The sequence below is a fragment of the Corythoichthys intestinalis genome, chromosome 1 (genome assembly GCF_030265065.1).
Source record: "Corythoichthys intestinalis isolate RoL2023-P3 chromosome 1, ASM3026506v1, whole genome shotgun sequence".
In the NCBI taxonomy this organism is placed as follows: domain Eukaryota; kingdom Metazoa; phylum Chordata; class Actinopteri; order Syngnathiformes; family Syngnathidae; genus Corythoichthys; species Corythoichthys intestinalis.
In genome coordinates, this window is record NC_080395.1 from 66,352,277 (window position 1) to 66,374,837 (window position 22,561).

The window sequence follows — 22,561 nt, forward strand, 5'->3', positions numbered from 1 at the left end:
TCAGTAACCAAACGATTTGTTTGGGCGGGGAGGGAGATGAGGGGGGCGAACGATTCGTTGAACGATTTGTTTGAACGAATCTTTTTACTGAACGAACCGGAATGGATTCGTTTACTCAAGTGAACGACAGATCCCATCACTACTATTAATATCCTTGTATAGTATACCAATAAAATCATTAAATTTATCTCCAAATCCAAAATACCTTAATGTCCTCAAAATAAAGGGGTGTTCAACAGAATCAAATGCCTTATGAAAGTCTAGAAATAAAATGAATCCCTTAAAGATGTGTTTTAATATTTGAATGAATTAAATCCAGACTCCAGACCAGTTGGTGGAGAAGAAGAGCAATGAACATCCGAAGAAGACCATGGTTCCGCCCACTGTGTACACTGTAGTGTAGTGGTAGTACACGCATAGCTTTTCATTATTTGAAACACTGGCTCGTTCTTTTGCCAGTAAAATACTACTAAATTTGGTTTTTCCAGCACGCAGCCATGTCTAACCACGACTCCGTCAACATGAAGCTTCCAGCTATACAATCCACGGCTGGAGCCGTGCCCGTCCGGAATGAGAAAGGTGAGACGCACACGGTTAGCTAAAAGCCTACTAGCATACCAGGCTAACGCTAACCCTAAACATCAGTCTCGTTCGCGATGATAACGCAGTTTCTACTTCTTGTCGATTTAGGTAAAACTATATTGTCCAGGTGGTCGGTAGTATAAGGGTATCATATGCATTGTCATACACTAGTCCTAAAAAAATTAGTATATTGTGACAAAGTTCAATATTTTCTGTAATGTACTGATAAATATTAGACCTTCATATATTTTAGATTCATTACACACATCCGAAGTAGTTCAAGCCTTTTATTGTTTTTATATTGATGATTTTGGCAAAAAAAAAGTCAAGAAAAACAAAAAATCCCTATCTAAAAAAATTAGCATTTTCATCCGACCAATACAAAAAAGTGTTTTTGTAATACAAAAAAAGTCAACCTTCAATTAAGTATATCAGATATGCACTCAATACTTGGTCGAAAATCCTTTTGCAGAAATGACTGATTCACTGTGGTGTGGCATGGAGGCAATCAGCCTGTGGCATTGCTGAGGTGTTATGGAGGCCCAGGATGCTTCGATAGCGGCCTTAAGCTCATCCACAGTGTTGGGTCTGGTGTCTCTCAACTTCCTCTTCACAATATCCCACAGATTCTCTATAGGGTTCAGGTCAGGAGAGTTGGCAGGCCAATTGAGCACAGTAATGCCATGGTCAGTTAACCAGTGGTTTTGGCACTGTGAGCAGGTGCCAGGTCGTGCTGAAAAATGAAATCTTCATCTTCATAAAGCATGAAGTGCTCCAAAATCTACTGATAGTGAGCTGCATTGACCCTGCCCTTGATTTAAAAAAAAAAAAACAAAAACAGTAGACCAACACCAGCAGCTGACATGGCACCCCAGACCATCACTTACTGTGGGTACTTGACACTGGACTTCAGGCTTTTTGGCATTTCCTTCTCCCCAGTCTTCCTGCAAACTCTGGCACCTTGATTTCCAAATGATATGCAAAATTTGCCTTCATCTGAAAAAAGTACTTTGGACCACTGAGCAACAGTCCAGTGCTGCTTCTCTGTAGCCCAGGTCAGGCGCTTCTGCCGCTGTTTCAGGTTCAAAAGTGGCTTGACCTGGGGAATGCGGCACCTGTAGCCCATTAACCCAGCACACTCCTGTGCACGGTGGCTCTGGATGTTTCTACTTCAGACTCAGTCCACTGTTTCTGCAGGTCCCCTAAGGTCTGGAATCGGCCCTTCTCCACAATCTTTCTCAGGGTGCGGTCACCTCTTGTAGTTGTGCAGCGTTTCCTGCCACACGTTTGCCTTCCCACAGACTTCCCCACTGAGGTGCCTTGATACAGCACTCTGGGAATAGCCTATTTGTTCAGAAATTTCTTTCTGTGTCTTAGCCTCTTGCTTGAGGGTGTCAATGATGGCCTTCTGGACAGCAGTCAGGTCGGCAGTCTTGCCCATGATTGCGGTTTTGAGTAATGAACCAGTCTGGGAGTTTTTAAAAGCTTCAGGAATCTTTCGCAGGGGTTTTGAGTTAATTCGCTGATTCAGATGATTAGGTTAGTAGCTTCTTTAGAGTACCTTTTCATGATATGCTAATTTTTTGAGCTAGGGATTTTTGGTTTTTCTTGACTTTTTTGCCAAAATCATCAATATGTAAACAATAAAAGGCTTGAACTACTTCAGTTGTGTAATGAATCTAAAATATATGAAAGTGTCATGTTTATCAGTACATTACAGAAAATAATTAACTTTATCACAATATTACTGGTGTCAACAATAATCGATGCGGCGATGCATCCCGATGCGGGGCATGGACGATTCGATTCGATGCGGGCAACAAGCCGAATCGATTCAGCACATTTTAAAATATATAAGTACGTTAAAAAATCTTCCCTGCGAAATTCCAGTGATGCAACGGATTTGGTTTCCCCATTTGTATTATTATTCTCGTGTTTCATTTTTTAAACACCGCATAACTCTGGCCAAGTTTTCCACCAACCTCGTAGAAGCCAAAATGTCTCCAGATGTCTGCTTTCAATGTCTTGGGTGCATCAATAATCTTTCTCGCTCCCTCTTTCGCCGCTTCAGCCATTGTTATGTTATGTCCTATCTCTTAGAGGTTAGATCTTTTGCCCGAATCCAATTAACATTTTGGGAAATTCAGGTCGGGTCGGGTCGGGCCCAAAATGTTAAGCATTCACGTTCGGGTCGGGTCGGTCCGCCGCGTCGGACAAATAAATTATTTAAAAAAAAAAAAAAAAAAGGGGGGGGGGGGGGATAAAACCGAGCGCAGGCTCTCTGTATTGTGCATTTGCTTGTGCACGCACATGAACGCCGTGGCCCGCATGTTTTTTTTTTATATTAAACTTTCCCAGCGTTATTTCGTTGTGTAAATGCTTTTATAATAATCATGAAAATATGTAGACTATTTAAACATTAAGAAAACTTGCGGGGTTTTTTTTTCTGCCAACTTAGAATTCGTTACGAAGGACACTGTTACTTATGCACACAAAGGCAACAGAAATGTGATCCTTTTGAATCTTCTCCTCTGTGTGTCTGCAAAACCCAAGTTTTTTTTTTTCATATTAAACTTTCCCAGCGTTATTTCGTTGTGTAAATGCTTTTATAATGATCATAAAAATATGTAGACTATTTAAACATTTAGAAAACTTGCGTTTTTTCTGCCAACTTGAAGAAATGAAAATAAATTGCTGCTGCTGCGTTTTTTTTTCTTCGTGTCACTCAAAAAAAAAAAAAAAAAAAATCGGGTTTTTCGGGCGGGGCCTGCAAATCTAGTTAATTGATTGGGCTCGGGCAGGGTCGGGCTTCAATACCAGCGGGCCGTGTCTGGTCGGGCTGGATTTTTTTAGGCCCGATCTAACCTCTATTGCACATATATAGTGGGCTAGGACTACATTTTACTTTTGTTCTACATTGCAATTTAGTTGATGTTTTGTTTGCAACTGAACTGATCCCTGGATTGATATTGCGATAAAGATGCTGCTGCACTACAATATTTTCTTTGTAGTTTTCTTAAATATTTACTTGAATATTTTTATTGATGGGTCGTTGTGACTAAAATACAGTGACTGTTATTACTGATTTTGCACAGGAGTTCAGATGTTGCACTGTGTGAAAGGCTGCTACTGTGTGTAAAAGAGATAGCCCTGGTCTCATTCAAAGCACTAATTAAATGCTGTGATCTGTTTTTTTTTTTAAAAAACATATATATATATATCTGAAAGTATTTTCATTTTACTTCAACCAGGAGTGACACAAGAGCCAATAAAAAGTTGTTTAATGTCTGACCGCTTGTGTTGCCTCATGATTCACGCAAAATATGCTTTGCTTTAGAATTTTAATGCATCCCAGGCTTTAATGCATCGTGATGCATTGCCAAATCGAACCGAATCGAATCGTGACCCTCTGAATCGAATCGAATCGTGGCCCTCCGAATCGTAATCGAATCGAATCGTGGCCCTCCGAATCGTAATCGAATCGAATCGTGAGGGAAGTGCCGATTCACACCTCTACACAATATGCTAATTTTTTGAGAAGGACCAGTGTACTGGTATATAATATGCGTACACATTTCCAGATACAATCCTTCACTGCATTGATTAAATGAACATATTTAACGCTTGCACCTGTATTTTGCAATACGTCTCTTTTCCCCTCTTTTGTTATAAACGATTTAAAGTAGTTTTTAGTAAGTAGATCCATAGATCACACTGTATCTTTTTTGGATGTGTGTACACTATTATTTTGATCTATTCCTCTCATTCGTGGAGGGATCACAATTAACTTTTATAGGAATATTCTAGAGCTGAAACGAATACTCGAGCAACTCGAGTAACTCGAGTTTAAAAACTGATCAGAGTAATTTTATTCACCTCAAGGAATCGTTTAATTTTGCCAGCTCTAAGCATCACGTTTTGCCCGGACTACTTTTAATACGGGACAACGCGCTGACGTCACATGCGTAGAGGAAGAAGCTATTAAAAAAAAAAAAAAAAACTTACTGCAGCCGACAACCGCTACAAACTACGCCTACGTTGCTAAAAACTACGCCCGCATGCTGCTAGTGTGGTAGCAGGTAGTGTCCAATGCGTCTCATAGATATCGCATGCATTTAGGACTAGATGTGAAATGACAGACTCGGCCGCGTCTGGGCAGGGTTAGTAAACAGCCGCCATCTTTAAGCTGTAGACTTCTCAGCGCTAATAAATGTAAGGTTACTGTCACTCGCTCACGTAACGTTAGCCATTCGGAGGGCTAGGTTTCTATTGATTATGACCACTGTAGATGCATGGCTAACGTGTCTTACATACAGGCTTTATTTGATCCGTAAAAACACAGCGCTGTAGCGCGATGAGGGTGTAAATTTAAAACATAATAACTAGGGCTGTCAAACGATTAAAATTTTTAATCGAGTTAATTACAGCTTAAAAATTAATTAATCGTAATTAATCGCAATTAATCGCAATTCAAACCACCATAAAATATGCCATATTTTTCTGTAAATTATATATATTCTGTAAAATAAATTGTTGGAATGGAAAGATAAGACAAGATGGATATATACAGTGAGAACAAGTATTTGATACACTGCCAATGGGAAAATCCATTGGCAGTGTATCAAATACTTGTTCTCCCCACTGTACATTCAACATACGGTACATAAGGACTGTAGTGGGCATTTCACTCTACTGTCATTTAAATCTGTCTATGCTGTCCTCACTCCGAAGCGTCTACTTTTTCCAAAGCTAGACAGCTAGTGAACAACGCCTTAATAATCAGACTTCTTCCTTTTTCATCTGATTTATTAATAAAATGGCCTCAAACCACTGTCCTCTTTAGACCGTAGTGAAACTACAAAAAAAAAGTACACAAGCATTGCATTAGCAACAACGTTAGCTTAGCACACTATACAGGTTCACTAAACATAAACAAAAAGCGTCTCATACAAAAAATAGAACATTTCGCTTATTAACATAATATGTACATTCTTTACAACAACCATACTTACGGACAAATCTTGTCCAAGGATCATACAAGCACAACATTACAACGTAGGCGTCAGCCCGAGACGTGCAGCCATATGAACTGGCAAGAAAAAACTAAACCATGTCGCAAAGCGACCACAAGAGTTCGCTGTTGTGCTGCAGCACAAAAAGCCTTGCTGTAAAACTTACCAAAGGCAGAATACTGTCTGAGCGGGACATGTGCGTTAATTGCGTCAAATATTTTAACGTGATTAATTTAAAAAATTAATTACAGCGCGTTAACGCGATAATTTTGACAGCCCTAATAATAAAGCTAACTGTCAGTTTTAGCTCAGTAGTCATTGCTGAATAAAACCCCAAGTAGCACTGGTCCCTAATGTGCTCCAATACAGCAGGTATCATACATTTATTTTAAACACTGCAAAAACTCAAAATCCTATCAGCACTTACAGTTTAGACTAACTTAAAACTTAACTAGAATTTAAAAATAGCTTGACACAAATGGAAATTCGATTGAAACACGTTGGAAAAACACGTAGCTTTCAAGTGATGTGTGTTATCAAGCGTAATTACATTTTTAGGTAAGAAATATGGTTTTTTTTTTAATAAGATCTAGAAGTTTTTTGAGTGAAAGCAGTGAATTTGTTTTCTAGTCACATCTGAGATGCAACTATTGGCTGTTTTCAACAATGTACATCAAAAATAAAGACATTGAGTGACTGAAAATGGTTCAATATTGGATTAAATGTCTTTTTTTTCTCATTTATATTTATAATTGCTCTTTACCGGGGAAAAAAATGTTTTATCCGATTACTCGATTAATCGATAGAATTTTCAGTCGATTACTCGATTAAATATTCGATAGCTGCAGCCCTATAATATTCTCTGATGGATACGCATCGATCCTAATAGCCCTATTAATTTTTTTTGTGTGTGTCTTCAGGGCTGATTGATTAATTGTGGACTTATTATCGCATGTCGCTTCGGTGATGGCTAGTAGAGGACGTGTGCTTTTCTGTCACGGCCTTCAGCCTGTATTAGCACATTAGTGCTTGTTATTAGTCATGTCACAAATGTTTAATATTCAAGGCAGTGTTCATTTTCACAGGGTGTGAGAGACATGCTCATTGCATGAGAGTTGTGGACCCTGCATTTATATTTATAGAAGTTTATTTACTTTTTTTTATATACGTTAATTTCTAAAAGCTTATCATCATTGTGCTGGCATATTTTCAATATCAGACAGTTAAAATGTGTTAAAATACATCTTGCACATATCCCTAATCCTGAAAAGCTGCAATTGTGAAGGACTGACTATAAAATGTGTTTCAATTGTGAATCAATCCAAAAATGTAAATGAGGTTTAGGTCCAAAGGAGAATTTATCCACATCTCAAACCTTCAACACTTAGTATGTATTACTGAGATGAAGAGCTTAAAAATTGTCGACATTGTTTGTAATACGTGTTTGTTGTTTCATAGGCGAGATCTCAATGGAGAAGGTGAAGGTAAAGAGATACGTGTCGGGCAAGCGTCCAGACTACGCACCGATGGAGTCATCAGATGAGGAAGAGGAGGATTTCCAGTTTGTCAAAAAGGGAAAGGAAATGGAGCCCGAGTTGGAACAGGAGGAAGAGGATGTATCAGACCCCCGTCTAAAGCGTTTGCTCAACCGTGTCTCTGAGGACGTGGAGGAGAGGTCTTGCACATCTTCTGAATCTTGAAGTCATAAGCTTTTCTAAATGAAGTTTGCACATGACTTTCATAACTTTCATCCGCATCTTTGCTCAGGCTTGCGAGACATCGACAGATAGTGGAGCCTGAAGTCGTCGCAGAGAGCAGCGAAGACTCTGATGAAGGCACGTGGCATCCACAACGGGAGGAGAGCAGCGAGGATGAAGAAGAGGAAGAGGAAGAAGTTGACGATGAGGTTCCTTTCAATTATGGCCTTGAAGTGTTTGTTTTTATCCATTTTTGCTATAATTACGCATTCATTACTCAGCATTGGTTGGTAATATCCCTTCCACACCGGGTAAAAATGCGTACTATTTTTTATTTGATAGCTTTTAATTTACAACCCATAGGCATGTTTTATACAGATATCTCGATTTCTACAGTGCCAATTCACAATATGAGCAAGTCAGAAAAAATAGAGGGGAAACAACCTTAAAGCCACATGAAAAAGCATTTAGTGACAGAAGCAGGAAAAAATTACCGTAATTTTCGGACTGTATGCTGCTTTTTTCCTCTGATTTGAATCCTGCAGCTTATGTATATGGATTTTTACAGGCAAATGAGCTGTATGTCTTTAGTAAGGTTCTCAAAAAATATCTAAGTATCAATACTAAAATATGTCCAGATACAATATTGGATTGCAAAGGTCTATAAATTTGGTGTCATTTGGATAAATTGGATTTTGTGCTAGTCTTCATAGTTATAAAAGATATTTTTGCATTTTCTTGTTAACTCATTGGCTGCCATTTATAGTACTTGACGTCCAATCAATTTGAAGTGGGAGATTTGGCATTTGAAGACTTTTTAAATTTAGTTTTTAAGAGTCACATCATTGGGCATCTATTATTGTCAATGGGCACTGAAAGAGTACATAAAAATATATACATATTATGGGTGTGCCATCTTAGGCATCCCACGATTCGATTAGATTACGATTCAGGGTGCTACGATTCGATTATCGAACTATTATGAAGGTATTGACGATGATCACAGTTATCACGATTATCGATGCATCGTACATTACTAAGTAATAAAGTAGCCAAACAAATTTATGTCCATTATTTATTTGAAATATCCTAATGATTCAACAGGGACAATGGAAACATGCCCATACAACAAAAAGCTGCCCTTAAACTGCTTTTTTTTTTCTTTTTTTTTTTAATACACGAAAGTGCAAAAACATTAACCATTTTAAGTGCAGTACTTATTTCTCAACATGCCCATACAACACACAGCTGACCTTGAGATACTCGTTTTTTTACAAGACGGTGCAAAAACATTATCGGTTTCAAAGGCAGTATTTATTTCTCTCAACAAGCCAATAAAATTTACACTGGTGGAATGAATTCCACATTTTCTGGAAACAAAGTTTCTTTGGAAATAAGACTTCTTTTAACCAATATACCTTGTTTTCAGATTTGTGTACTATTTCGCATATCTGTAATGTTACTGCTCTACTTAATCCTGGTTTTAAATGTTCTGCATCTGGAGTAACTTATGTACACTACCTAACAACGCACGACCAAGCCAAGTCGCTAATTAGCATAGTGCTCGGCGCTTACTAGTTACAGCTCAAAAACAATAATGGCTAAACAGTACAAGAGGGTTCGTGTACTCACCTCTGATAGATGGACACGGGACTTAGCAAAACACTAGGGACTTTTTCCAGTCAACACGACTTGAACCTACTGCCGGACAACTGAAAGACAAAGAGCAACGAATTATCTCTCTTCCCCTCTCTCTCTAAAAAATAACTTGCGCATAGAAGCGCCACGGCCGAGTCCCTGCCTGTCTCATACACAAAATTTATTTTCCAGTCTTTTGAAAGGTAGTAAATCAAAATCAAAATAAAGTAAATCTCAGTAACCGGCAGCATCTATCATAACATTGTGTGTGCGTCTGTTAAAGGTGTCCGGGCAGCAGACGTGTCTTAAATTTCATTCCGCTACGAGCGGCTGTCATAAAGTTATTAGGGAAAATCATCGTTTTTGAACATTTATGAATCGTAATCGAATCGTCACATGTTGTATCGCGATGCATCTAATAATTGATTTTATGGCACTCCCTTAATACATATATATGACTATATTATAAGTATATGTCGTTTCGAAAATGGTATCGAGTATTTGTTTAATCGAGATAGAGTTGAAGATTTCCGTATCATGACAACTGTAGTTTTTAGGTGTGAATATCCCTGGAGCTTAGAAATTAATACGGTTTTTCTTGTCAATTTTGATGGTTGCAACTTATAGTCAGGTGCACCTTACAGTACAAAAATTACAATACTAGCCTAGAGGGAAAACTGGGTCAAAATAAAAAAACAATCTTTTTGCAGGAAATTGAGAGGCGTCGAGCAATGATGCGGCAACGAGCTTTGGAACGCAAGACAGAAGAGATGGAAGTCATGGAGGTGGAGGAGGAAGGCAAATCCGCGGAGGAATCTGAATCAGAGTCTGAATATGAAGAATATACAGATAGTGAAGATGAAGCGGAGCCCAGACTTAAACCAGTCTTCATCCGCAAGTGAGAGCTGCTTTTATAATGTGGGACAGCTCTGTGCCATGTTCATTATATTGTTATTTAAAATGCATTCCCAGCTTATTACCAAGCGAGAAATGTATTTTTTAATATATTGTTTTTAACATTGATAGTTTATAGGTCTAGTCCTGTGTCATCTAAACAGTGAGTTCAAGGTTTACTTCACAAAATTAATTCAGTGTTTTTGCTTCCTAGAAAGGACAGAGTGACGGTAGCAGAGCGGGAAGCAGAGCAGCAAAAGCAACGAGAGCTGGAGGCAGAGGCCAAGAGGCAACAGGAAGAGCGGCGACGCTACACACTGAAGATAGTAGAAGAGGAGGCAAAGAAAGAATTTGAGGAGAATAGGCGCAGTCTGGCCGCTCTGGATGCTCTCGACACGGATGGTGAGAACGAGGAAGAGGAGTACGAAGCCTGGAAAATTCGTGAACTGAAACGAATTAAGAAAGACCGAGAAGCTAGAGAAGCGTGAGTAGAAACTGACGTATTCGTAAAATGATTCCATTTTGAAATACTGCCTATTTAACAATCACACAAAATTTAATCAATTTGGTTTATGATTTGTTTGTGTTGGCAGGATGGAGAAAGAAAAGGCAGAAATTGAGCGATTCCGTAATATGAAAGACGAGGAGCGCAGGGCTGAGCTCCGCAACAACGGTAAAGTCATCACCAACAAAGCGTCCAAAGGCAAATACAAGTTCCTTCAGAAGTACTACCACAGAGGAGCCTTCTTTTTGGTGAGTTGATTAAAGGTTAACTGATATATTGGCTAGCCGATATACGGACATTTTACAAAATTGCCCATCGGCTGACATATAATCAATATCGCTGTTATGTTTACTGTTTGGGTGATGAGCTTTCTTATGAAGGTCGGCCAACATATCATCAGGCATGAAAATCTCTCACCTTTCGGCGAAATTCGCCGTTTTGAAGTCAAAAAGGATGACCTACGTGAATCGTGTAGATCCGAGGAGAAAAATTTTTTAAGGGGGGGGGGGGTCGTTTGTAGGCATGTGCCAGTTACCTTCACGGATTACCATGCTATGAAAACGTCGCGGTTACAAAACCACTAAAATTTTCCGTCATACAGTAGTACGTATTCGTTATTTTTCATGTGTCGAAAATGCAGCCAGAATTAGCTTGGCGCGGCAGCGCTTACCCCTTCCCCTGTTTGATGCTGCGTGTGTCAGTGACGCTATTCCAGCAAACCCCAAAACAGGCACTCCAATCGCAAGGCGTAAATTCTTCAATTTATTGATCTCTCAAATCGTGGTAACTGAAATATACCAAATGAATACATTTAAAACGTTGTACACTCGTATTTTTCCACATGTGAGTAGCTTCAACAGTTTAGCTTCATGAAAAAGTTCGTCAAAAACAAAACACACATTTTCCTTTCAAATTCAATACACAAAGTTACTAAAAACTTACAAAGACGAATGATAGGCAAGGCTTAGCTAGGACAGCAACTTCATTGAGGTTAATCACAGCCGCTGAGAGAGAAACAAGTTTGTATGCGGGGAGGAAAAAAAAAAAGAGCGTCAAAGATCGCTAATTGCGACAGATGGTCTTGTACTAAGCACAAATTCACATTCGCTGGAGGAGGTAAAGTATCACTCCCAATTGTTTTTAGATGAATGCATTTGCCAGCATATTGAATTTAGTGAGTAATGGTTTTCGTTTTCATATTTTGTGGTATGACAAAGTTACTGCCGTTCGTTGCAGCTTGCGTTGAACACTGCCGGAGCGTCCGGTGAAAAAATAGCTCCCGTTAAGGTAGCGTCAAGCTTGTGTATTTAACGGTAATATAAAAGCAGTGTTGTCAATAACGCGGTATCGTAATGCGTAACTAATCTGATTACTTTCTTTCAGTAAAGAACAATCTAACGCGTTCATTTTTCTAAATCAGTAATCTGAGTAAAATTACTTTCCTTGATGCCTGTGCGTTACTATTTTGTTATTGCCCCATAATGTGTGTAGAATGAAGAATACTGTAGTCATGGGAGTGACATCACATGTCACATTTTTTAATCGGGGATGGAACAAAAAGGGTCACGTGTATTACCATGATGCGTGAGCGCTGGGAGTTTGCGGCCAAAACAACATAGCCTTGCTACCTCACCAGGATGCAATGAAATAGGCAGGAGATATACTACAAACGGCTGCATTTGCACACTGGAAACACAGCCATTACTTCACATTTTTGTCCAGTAAAGATAACAAAAATATCTCCGTGCGCTGCAAACTTTGCGCTGGCTCAAAAATACTGTCCACCGCTATAAGCATCCAATTCAAGCACCACTTGGAATTACAGCACAACAGGTAACACGACAGCCAGGACTTTTTGACACTGCTCGTGCTCAATCCTCGGTTCAAGCTCAGTTGTTGTTGAGGGTTTTGAAAGCTTAGGTTTAAAGAAATTCTAAATATCCATCTTGCCTCCTCAGCTGTAGTTTTGGCTAAGCAATGCAAACGGCTGTCTCTAAGGTTCAATAGTCACATGATCTGTTCGAAAAATAATTTGGACCCATTATGAAATACTTTGAAGGATTCCTGTTCATTTTATTCATTTGTGTTGTTTGTTTTATTGCTCTAAAACTTTTATAGACAACATTTTAAGGGCCATATTCAATGGTCTTTATTTTAAAGGGGAAGTTCAGAATTTTTTACATTGGGCTTAATCTTTGAGTTAGCCGGGGTTTAATTAGTCGTTGGAAATGATTTGAACAAATTCTGTGCAGTTTGACAGTTATTTGTTAGTTTCAGGGCCCCGGAGTGGCTAAGCTAGCGCGAGTCAATGGTGGTTGAAATCAACTCCTTCAACTAATTAAACCCCCGTTAACTCGAATATTAAGCCTTATGTGAAAACTTAAAATGGTCAAACTCGCCACATGTAGGACGTTTTGCCGACGGCGGACATTTTGGCAGAACGCCGGAACATATTTCCTCCACACCTTTCTCACCTTTTTAACCCCTGACCCATTTTCATGCCTGTATCATGCTGATGTATGGACTTTTTCAGGTTTGCCGATATCCGCCAATATATGGTCGATATAATAGGATAAGAATGTTGTTTTTCTTTCTGAGTGATGATAATTGTTATTTTTCACCGTCTAGTGATCTGTGTTACAAAAGAAAGTAGCAGAAAAAAAAGTAACTTCTAATATATACATTTATTTAATGTTTTCAATTTCTTATCATAATCAACATGCTTTTAAAAATACGTATTGGCTTACAAAATTGGCTTTAGACATCGGCAATCAGCTCAATTTTTTCTTTTAAATTGCCATTAGCTTTTTAATCCCATTTCGGCCGACGTCTAGAGTTGATACTGAGGTGCATTGTGGAACATGCCTTGTCTTCCTCATAGACAAGGCAAATATTTCAGTGCAGGGGTGGGCAAACTATTCCACAAAGGGCCGCAGTGGGTGCAGGTATTTGTTCATACCCATCATGAGGACAGCCTTTCACCAATCTGGTTTCTTACAAGTGCAATAAGTTGATTGCAGTCAGGTGCTTCTTGTTTCCACTGAAACCTCATTGGTTAAACTGTTTTGAATCAGTTGGAACAAAGACCAGGACCCACTGCGGCCCTCGAGGACTGGTTTGCGCACTCGTTTCAGTGCAACATTTCTGTAAATGCAGAGACTATGTTATTGCAATTCTTGTAAACAATTTAGTTGAGTGTCTTTCGCAGCTTATTGCCTGCCATTGACAAGGATAGACGTCCAATTTTGACTTTGAGGGGCGAATGAAAGAGTTAACTTAGACACTAGTCAAGTGGAAACTTTTGATCTAGTGTTGGCTCCTCTATTAAACAATGACATCTTTTCAAACCGATATATCGATTCTTAGTGAGAGCATATCAATAACCTATTGGGAGACTAAGTATTGCAATATATAACAACCCTATTGCTATATTGTCATGCCCTTACGGTGAATTGTGCAAGTTTTTTTTTTTTTTCTACAAATGTGATTTGTGTCGCAGGATGAGGAGGACGAAGTTTACAAGAGAGACTTCAGCGCACCCACTCTGGAGGATCACTTCAACAAAACCATTTTGCCCAAAGTCATGCAGGTATACAACAACTATATTATATGTAACAACTATATTGTTCAGATTTTGGAACCTGTGTTCCAATGCATTCTCAAATTCTGTTTTCATCTTTGATCCCTCTAAGGTTAAAAACTTTGGGCGGTCAGGACGTACCAAGTATACCCACTTGGTGGATCAGGATACCACATCGTTTGAGTCTGCGTGGGCTCAGGAAAGTGCTCAGAACAACAAGTTCTTTAAGCAGAAGGCAGCGGGAGTAAGAGACGTGTTTGACAGACCTACTGTGAAGAGGAAGAAGACTTAAAATTTGTGCTCCCTGCCTTTGCCAGGACTTAGTTTTGTATAGAACACAGATTGTTTGGATTCTTTTGATCCATCTTAAAAAACTGAAAACTGGTGTGTTTAGTTTTCACTGTTTGACCAATAACCATTGTTCATTGTCCAAAGGGAAGTTGATGGGTCAAGATGTACATTAATTTTGTACATAGTCACCAAGTAATGAGTTTGAATTAAATAATTGTTCTTTTTTTCATTGCTCATGCATATTTGTGAAAAGTTTTTTTTTTTTTTATAAAAACATAAAATAAAATGTATTTTCATAGTTTTAAGGTGTGAGCTTAATGTAACCAAACACACAAAGACGATGTATTTTTATTTATCTTTATTGTGAAACCCCTACCCCCCAAAATGAAAAACAACACAGCATATCTAATTTGAATAGTTCAATGTTAATGAAGTTGGACAAAACTGGTGACTGAGTCCTGTGTTTGTTCAGCTAGTCAGAGCCACCAGAGCTTCCACCACATTGCCCATGTGTTCTCTCAGACTGCGCTCTGCTGCAAACCTGGAAATCTCCATCTCGGACATCTGAAGCACAAAATGACCATCTGATCACCAAACATTTTTTTGAAATGCTGAAATTTGAGATGTTACATACCGTACATAGGGGGTTAACAATTACAAGTTAACCAGATAATTTTACAGCAATAAAATGCTCTTTTGTGTCAATGCCTTATATTTGATTGGAAGTGTATACTGTATATTCTTAACATAGCTTAGAAGGACTTTCTACCTAAAAAGAGAACATGCTGCCAATCTTAAAATCTCAGTCAACTGCTTATATCGGATTGAATCCTATTCTTAAACTTGGTTGCCATTATTTCCCCAAGTATACCAGCTTGTAATTTAATGCCCTAAAATGTAAACAATCCAATTTTTGGGGACATGCCAACTTCAACCCCGAACATATCTAAATGATTGCCTTAAAATTTGGGATTTTGTGAACGTACTAAACTTTTGCTTCTGAAATGACTGAACAAAATGACGCATTTAGAAACATAGCAGCATGAAAAATGAGTAAAAAAATAAAATTAATACTTAAAAGAAAAAAAAAATACAAATGACTATGCTGCCCTACATAAATTTTTAAGGATTGACACCATCAAAATGGGGTGTAATACATGAGTACAGACAGAAAAAAAGGTCTTGAAGTTTAGTTTGGGGGACAAGAGCGTTAAATCCTGACAAATCACGGCCTTTCCGAAATACATGGCACTGTGTACATTAAATAAGGCATTGAAACGTCAAAGATTTTTAAGATACCAGAAATATTGACAAACTTACGATTAACTCTACGTCCTCTTTCTTGATGGTTACTTTGGCCAACTCTTTTTCTCTGAAAGATCAAACAAGAAGCAAGCGTCAGGTCTACTCAAAAAAACAAAACAAAAAAAAACACTGCAACATTTCTATTGGTGTAAATGGATAATCAACATGCATTACGTAATTATTGCCAGAGATTTTATTTTTTTGCCATTAACGCCGATCGATTTCAAATCCATTTGAAAGTTGAGGGCTGGCAATGAATGATCATATTTTTTTTTTGTACAAAAAAAGGGAATAATTATGTTTCAATGTCATTGACAGCAATAGACGTCTAATCCATTTGAACTGGGATATCACTGTCACCTATCACTGCCAAAGGGAGCAAGTAATTTTATATAGCAATCTAAACACGTACATAGTTTCATCCCATTTTTTTTTTTTGTGCACCTAAAAATTATTATGTTTAAAGCAATATGACTATAAAGAAGGCACATGCAGAGGAGGGGCAGAGGGTGCTTGAGCACCTGTCCCTACATGCCTGAAGTGCCCCTTTTGACTGTGCTTTTTTTTTTTTGGTGAGTGTGTACGCCATTGAGTACCTTACTTGAACACCGAAAACACCTTGTAAAAAAAAAAAAAAAAAGAATAAAGCCGTTTGTATGCCGCTAAGCCGGCGCATAACCCCTGCCCGCACCTTCCCCTTGCACGCTCACTTGCTTGCTGGCCCGGCAAATGTCAGTATTAGGTGCTAGAGTTGTCAAATATGGATAACAATTATTTAATCGTTTTGAAAAAACTGGTGACGGTGGCTCAGTGACAATTAGGGATGCAACAATACAGTTAAGTCACGGTTTGGTAGGATTTTCGATATGAGGGACACGATTTATGATTCAATTCAATATATTTAATGCTCTAAAACAAAAATACATGTGTTTTTTCTTTATTTTGCTAACAAACAAAAATAGCAATGCCATCATATAAACATGCATTATAATGCATAATATTTATGTGCTTACTTCATACTGATCTAAAGAAATTTTGTATTAAAGTGCTGAGAACAATATTTACTGTTTATAAAGTAAGGCGGGGAACACTGTTGAATGCTACTGCTCTCTTAGCAGGTATGTTTACTAGAGCTGGGAATCTTTGGACACCTAACGATTCGATTACGATTCAGAGGCTCCGATTCGATTATAAAACGATTATTGATGCACCCCCCCCCCCCCCCCTTTTTTTTTTTTTTTTTTTTTTTTTTTAAATGTTTTGTAGATTAGTTCCAAAAGTGTTCAAAATTACTCTCAGGCTAAACCAAACTACTATTTCAGTATGAAGTTAACATATAACAGTAAACAAATATACAAAAATAACAGTAAATCAAATACTCAAGTCCCCATTCTTCATCAGCAGCTTTAAACTACATTCAATTCATTCAGTTTTGCGAATCAACCTTTAAAGTTGTTATAATTGCTCCCGTTATTCCATAATTTCCCCTTTGTCTACTTTCGACATGTGAAAGTTTTAAAACTACTTTAAAGATGGATTCAAGTCAATATTTTACCGATTTTGGAGTATTTTAGATAAATAGTTAATTAGGTTCGTTTGGAAGGTTCGTGTGTACTGCTTTAAGATGGCGGCCGTTTACTAACGCCCGCATCTAGCTTTTTGTAGATGTGCTGCTAACGCTACCGAATCTATACTGCATCTAGTCATATATAAATGATATCTACCGTAACTTTATGTGGATGTACTTTGTAGCAGCTTTTCGGCAGCAGTCAGGTATGTTGTTGTGTTTTTTTTATCTCGTGTCATGAGTTGAGCTAGAGCCGTGAGTTGAGCATTGGCATTACCCGAGGGGCCGGGTAATGAGATGCATGATGTTTAGCTACTCTTGCTCCGTTCCTCATTGCGTCCCGAAGACCGCGCGGCGCGCTAAGTGTGTTGTACTTCCGCTTTACTTGGCATATTTCAATTGCACACCTCTAACGTTTACCACATGAGCAAAACATCCTATTAGTGGTCCGAGTCCATCTGTGTTACATATTGAATTAACAATAGTTGCAGCATTATCTATAGTCACTGGTATGGATTGATTTGGCCTGCTTAATTTCCATTCAGTCATGGCAGATTTTAATCCATCGATGTTGTAATGGACTACGCGTCCCATGATCACTCTGGGCTCACGCAGCCAATGGTATGGGACTTGGGAGGGGTGGGGTGCAGCTTACATGGCAGGATGTATCTGAGGAGAACTTTTCAACAAGTCCTTCCATGATCAAACGTAAGTTAATATTCTTTTCTTTCAAGAAAGTTTGTTGTGTTTACATTGAAATGGCTGCATTTGCGCATTTTGCGGCTATGGTTAACGTTATGCGCATACGCAGAACCGCATCGTTGCAATTTTTGATGGGTTGCAAAATTTGTCAGAACACCGGTCTGTGAAAAAAAGACCCAAATAACACCGGTCCGTGGTGCAAAAAAGGTTGGGGACCCCTGCTCTAGAAGGCTCTGTTGTATGGAACCTACTTACTTTTTATCTAAAATACATCACCTACATGCCTAAATCGGCAAAATCTTGACTTGAATCTATCTTTAAATAATGAAACAATTTTAAAACTTTCACATGTCTAAAGTAGACAAAAGGGAAACGGGAGCAATTTTAACAACTTTAACGGTTGATTCACAAAATTAAATTAATTGAACGTAGTTTAAAGCTCCTGATACAGAATGGGGACTTGAGTATTTTATTTACTGTTCTTAACTGTTAACTTGATACTAAAATTGCATCAATAATTGATTTATAATCGAATCGGAGCCTCTAAATCACAATCGTAATTGAACCATTAGGTGCCCAAAGTTTCCTACCTCTAATATCAAGTGTGTGCGCGAGAGTGTTGTCTGGCATTAAAAAAGTTAACAAACGCCACAGAAGTCACGTCTGCTCATTACTGCACAACACCAGCATTTGACAATCGACTTTAATAAACAGGACGAGTTTGAAGTACAGTGCTCTTAATTTGCCACTCATTGTTCATCATGTAACCGTGAGATAGCTCTCAGCGAGGTTGTTCGTAGCAGCCAGTCGGCAACAATATATTGGCGGACTTTGTCGTACGTATCTGTAAAGACAGTCTTTGTTAAATATGTACAAGTGGGGATATCATCTCAGCTCACCCAAAATGCTGCCAAACAACGGATCTGTACGACATTGAAAGTTGAAGTTTCTGTCTTTTTTCATTAGCAATGATCCTCGTGTGCCACACCTCTCACCTTTCAGGCAGTTTGGGAGAGGGGCTGCTAGCGGCAGAGTTTGTTTTTTCAAGCCAAAGCTGCGCCGGACATTTTAGCGAGAGCAACGACATAAATAAATTCGGAAAATACATTTTGGGAGCTTTTCATTTGGATTGAATGTTTTTGCATATTGAATCAAAGAGGGTGTATCGAACGGTTCAATATAAAACCAAGTATTGTTGCATCCTTAGTGACCATCTGATGTGGTTTGTTCTCAGATGAACAACAAGTTGAGGAAGGAAGTTTGGATGTCGAGGTTGAAGGAACAAAAGAGGCAAAGACTGACTGAGTCACAGCCAGAAAGTGTTGATGACAGGGCTGTAGCTATCGAATATTTTAGTAATCGAATAATCGACTGAAAATTCTATCGATTAATCGAGTAATCGGATAAAACATTTTTTTTAAGGTAAAGAGCAATTATACATATAGATGAGAAAACAAGACATTTCATGTAATATTGAACCATTTTCAGTCAATCAATGTCTTTATTTTCAATGTAAATTGTTGAAAACAGCCAACAATTGCATTTCAAATGTGACTAAAAAAAGATTAGTTCACTGCTTTCACTCCAAATACTTTTAGATCATATAAAAAAATATATATATTTCTTACCTAAAAATGTCATGACGCTTGATAACACACAACTTAAAAGTTAGGTGTTTTTCCTACGTGTTTCAATTGAATTTCCACTTGTGTCAAGCTCTAAGTCTTAGTTAAGTTTTAAGTTAGTCTAAACTGTTAGTCTTTATAGGATTTGAGTTTTTACAGTGTTCAAAATAAATGCTGTGCTGTATTGTAGCACATTAGGCACCAGTGCTACTTGCTGTTTTATCCAGCAATGACTACTGAGCTAAAATTGACAGTTAGCATTATTATGTTTTTATTTTACACCCTAACCACTCTACAGCGCTGTTTTCACAGATTAAATAAAGCCTGTGTGTAAGAGTTAGTCACGCATCGACAGTGGTCATAATGAATAAAAAACCTAGCCCTCCGCAGGGATAACGTTAGTGAGCGAGTGACAGTAACGTTATTCTTATTTATGAGCGCTCAGAAGTGTGGCGGCTGTTTCATTAACGCCGCCGAGTTGGTCATTTTGCATCTAGTTCTACGTACATGTGATATCTATGACACGCATCAGACGCTACCTGCTAGACTGCTACCACCGTAGCAACATGCGGGCATAGTTTTAAGCAACGTCGACGCAGTTTGTAACGGCTGTCGGCTGCAGTAAGGTATTTTTTTATTGCTTCTTCCTCTACGCACGTGACGTCAGCGCGTTGTCCCGCATTAAAAGTAGTCCGGGCAAAACGTGATGCTTTGAGCTGGCAAAATTAAACGATTCTTCGAGGTGAATAAAATTACTCGGATCAGTTTTTAAACACGAGTTACTCGAGTATTCGTTTTAGCTCTAATGACAGTGTTGATTTCTATTCACTATTCCCCCTCCCAATTAAAGTATGTCACAGTCACAGCCAATTATACTGTAAAGCTGGTTAAAATGGAAGTTATGTTGTTGTAAGGTGTATTTAATACTTGTTCATGTGCCTGTTTTGATCTATGAGGACCTGCCCCTCCACCGGTCTGTGCATGGCCCTGATATTAAACTCACCTCTCTTGTTTGGCTTTCTGTTCTCGCGATCTTCGATCTCCAATTACTGACATGGCCTGTGGGGAGGAAAAAGGAATAGTATAATATTTTTTCGGGAGAGAAAAAAAAAAATTGGGGGGAGCACGACTCTTAGAAAGATAATAATATAAGATAATACTTCATTGATCCTTGATAGGGGAAGTTAAGATATTGCAGCAGCAATAAACAATCAAAAGTATAAAATATAGACACTAAAAAAAAATAAAAAAAATAAAAAACTAATTAAAAGGAATATACAACTAAAATAAGTAAAAGTGGAGTCTAACGTGAAGTGAATGTAGGCGCTATGACAAAACAAATACAGATCCAGCAGTGTGTGTGTGTGTGCAAGAGATTGGGTTGATCTCTTCGCGTTGGGAGTGAATTATTGAACAACTATGTCGACACCACTATAAACACAGCATATTTCTATGGAGACAATTTTATTTTGAACAAATTTCAACGTGCAGTTCAGGTTTATGGATGAGATGTCGTAGGGGAAAAACTGCACTACCTAAAAGCTACAACGTTATCTTGTTCACAGTCGTGGCGCGTTTAACTCAGAGTCAACAATAACAATACTACTAGCAAACCAGTACACGATACTAAAGTAAAATGTTATGCAATTGTGCATTTTGTTTTCCGCACCACGACAAAAATCAGCATTGGCCGCATGCGCTTCTGAAGAGAAGCGGATTCTCTTACCGTTTGTAAGTCCGAACTGGATATTTCTTTCTCCTCGGCATAGTCGGTGACCCTCTCCAAGTCGGCGGCACCACTGTCATGTTTACGAGGCTTCTCTGCTGGCTTCCCAGTACAGTTTTCGTCAGCTTCCAGGTCCAAATCGACATCACCCTCCGTCGCCATGTTTGTAAGTGTGATACGATACGACGGCCGCCGGCAGGGTTGCCAGATGGGAAAGACACTATTCAGTTCAATCACACAGTACAACCCCCCAGTTCAATAATAATAATAATAATAATAATAATAATAATTAAAAAAAACAGCCCAAATTACAACCTCTCATTCAATATAAGACAACCGTATATATATTTTCGTATTATTATTATTATTACTTAAAAAAGTACAGTTTTGGACACATTGTAGCGGAAACATTGCTGTTTCTCCGATAAGCATCATGGGAGATGTAGTTCTACCAAGAAACGGTTGAAAAACGTTTAAATGCCAGCTATAATTAGAGCAAAGAAAATACAACTCTAAAGGAATGTTGCTAAACTTCAAGATGTAGACATACAAGTTTAATTTTAAAATAATCCAAACGATTGAAAATAGCTCAAATGGACGGGAGCTCCCCTCAATCTGGCAACACTGGCGGGGAATCAGGGTTTGGGGAAGCTCTTCTTTTCTGGCAAAGTAGTAGAGAAGTACACTGCTATTTGGAGCATTACTGCCCTCTATCAGTCATTCTGCGTCGTGACATCCTTTCATGTCACTACTTACATCCATCCTGAGTGTATCCACCTCTAGGCTCTAACTCGGGGGTTAGCAACATGCGGCTCTTTAGCGCTATTTTTCAAAAATGTTTGAAAATTGAAAAAGATGAGGCAGGGAAATATGTTTTTGGTTTTAAAATGGCTTCTGTAGGAGGACAAACATTACACAAACATTCTTCCAATTCATTAATATTGTAAAGAAGTTAAAGGGGAAATGTGAACTAAGGTTGGCCAACCACGTTTTTGAATAATATCAATGGCTAAACAATTATAAGCATATTTTCATTATTTTTTTAAACGCAACCCTTCCAGATTCTTTGTTTAACCCATAGCAACGCCCTTGACAACGAAAATGCTTTTCTTCTGTAATCTTCGGAAATCTTCGGAAATTACGTCACACCGGGAAGTGTGAGGGAAGTCCGCCATAGAACAGTATTGTTTGTTGCATTGCTTCTCGGTAAGATGCCACGGCGGTGTGTGGCGATGTTTTGTTCTCACTCAAACGAAAAGTTGAATGAGTGGCCAAAGGATAACAGGGCACGTAAATGGACATCTTTCGTTCGCACGAAGCGAATGAATTTCACGCCATCATCGAGTAGTGTTCTCTGCTGCAAACACTTCGAAGATGCCTGCTTCCTTAACCGGTCTGCTTATGATCAAGTATTTGCCAAAAAGTAAGTGTGATTTT

General features: G+C 38.5%; 2 protein-coding genes across 2 annotated transcripts; one reads left to right on the forward strand and one right to left on the reverse strand.

The window, feature by feature from the left end:
* The first annotated feature begins 348 nt into the window (after nt 1-348).
* Nucleotides 349-15,216, forward strand: mfap1 (microfibril associated protein 1). The gene is made up of 8 exons (XM_057851341.1): nt 349-579; nt 7,053-7,269; nt 7,362-7,500; nt 9,640-9,827; nt 10,038-10,307; nt 10,417-10,576; nt 13,828-13,917; nt 14,021-15,216. Exons 1-8 carry the CDS (start codon nt 498-500, stop codon nt 14,198-14,200), a joined length of 1,326 nt encoding a protein of 441 aa, XP_057707324.1. The 5' UTR covers nt 349-497; the 3' UTR covers nt 14,201-15,216.
* hypk (huntingtin interacting protein K) lies at nt 14,548-21,313 on the reverse strand. The gene is made up of 4 exons (XM_057851342.1): nt 21,125-21,313; nt 20,402-20,457; nt 15,520-15,571; nt 14,548-14,763 (listed from the first exon to the last, which is right to left on the reverse strand). Exons 1-4 carry the CDS (start codon nt 21,284-21,286, stop codon nt 14,668-14,670), a joined length of 366 nt encoding a protein of 121 aa, XP_057707325.1. The 5' UTR covers nt 21,287-21,313; the 3' UTR covers nt 14,548-14,667.
* Between the last annotated feature and the right edge of the window lie 1,248 nt (nt 21,314-22,561).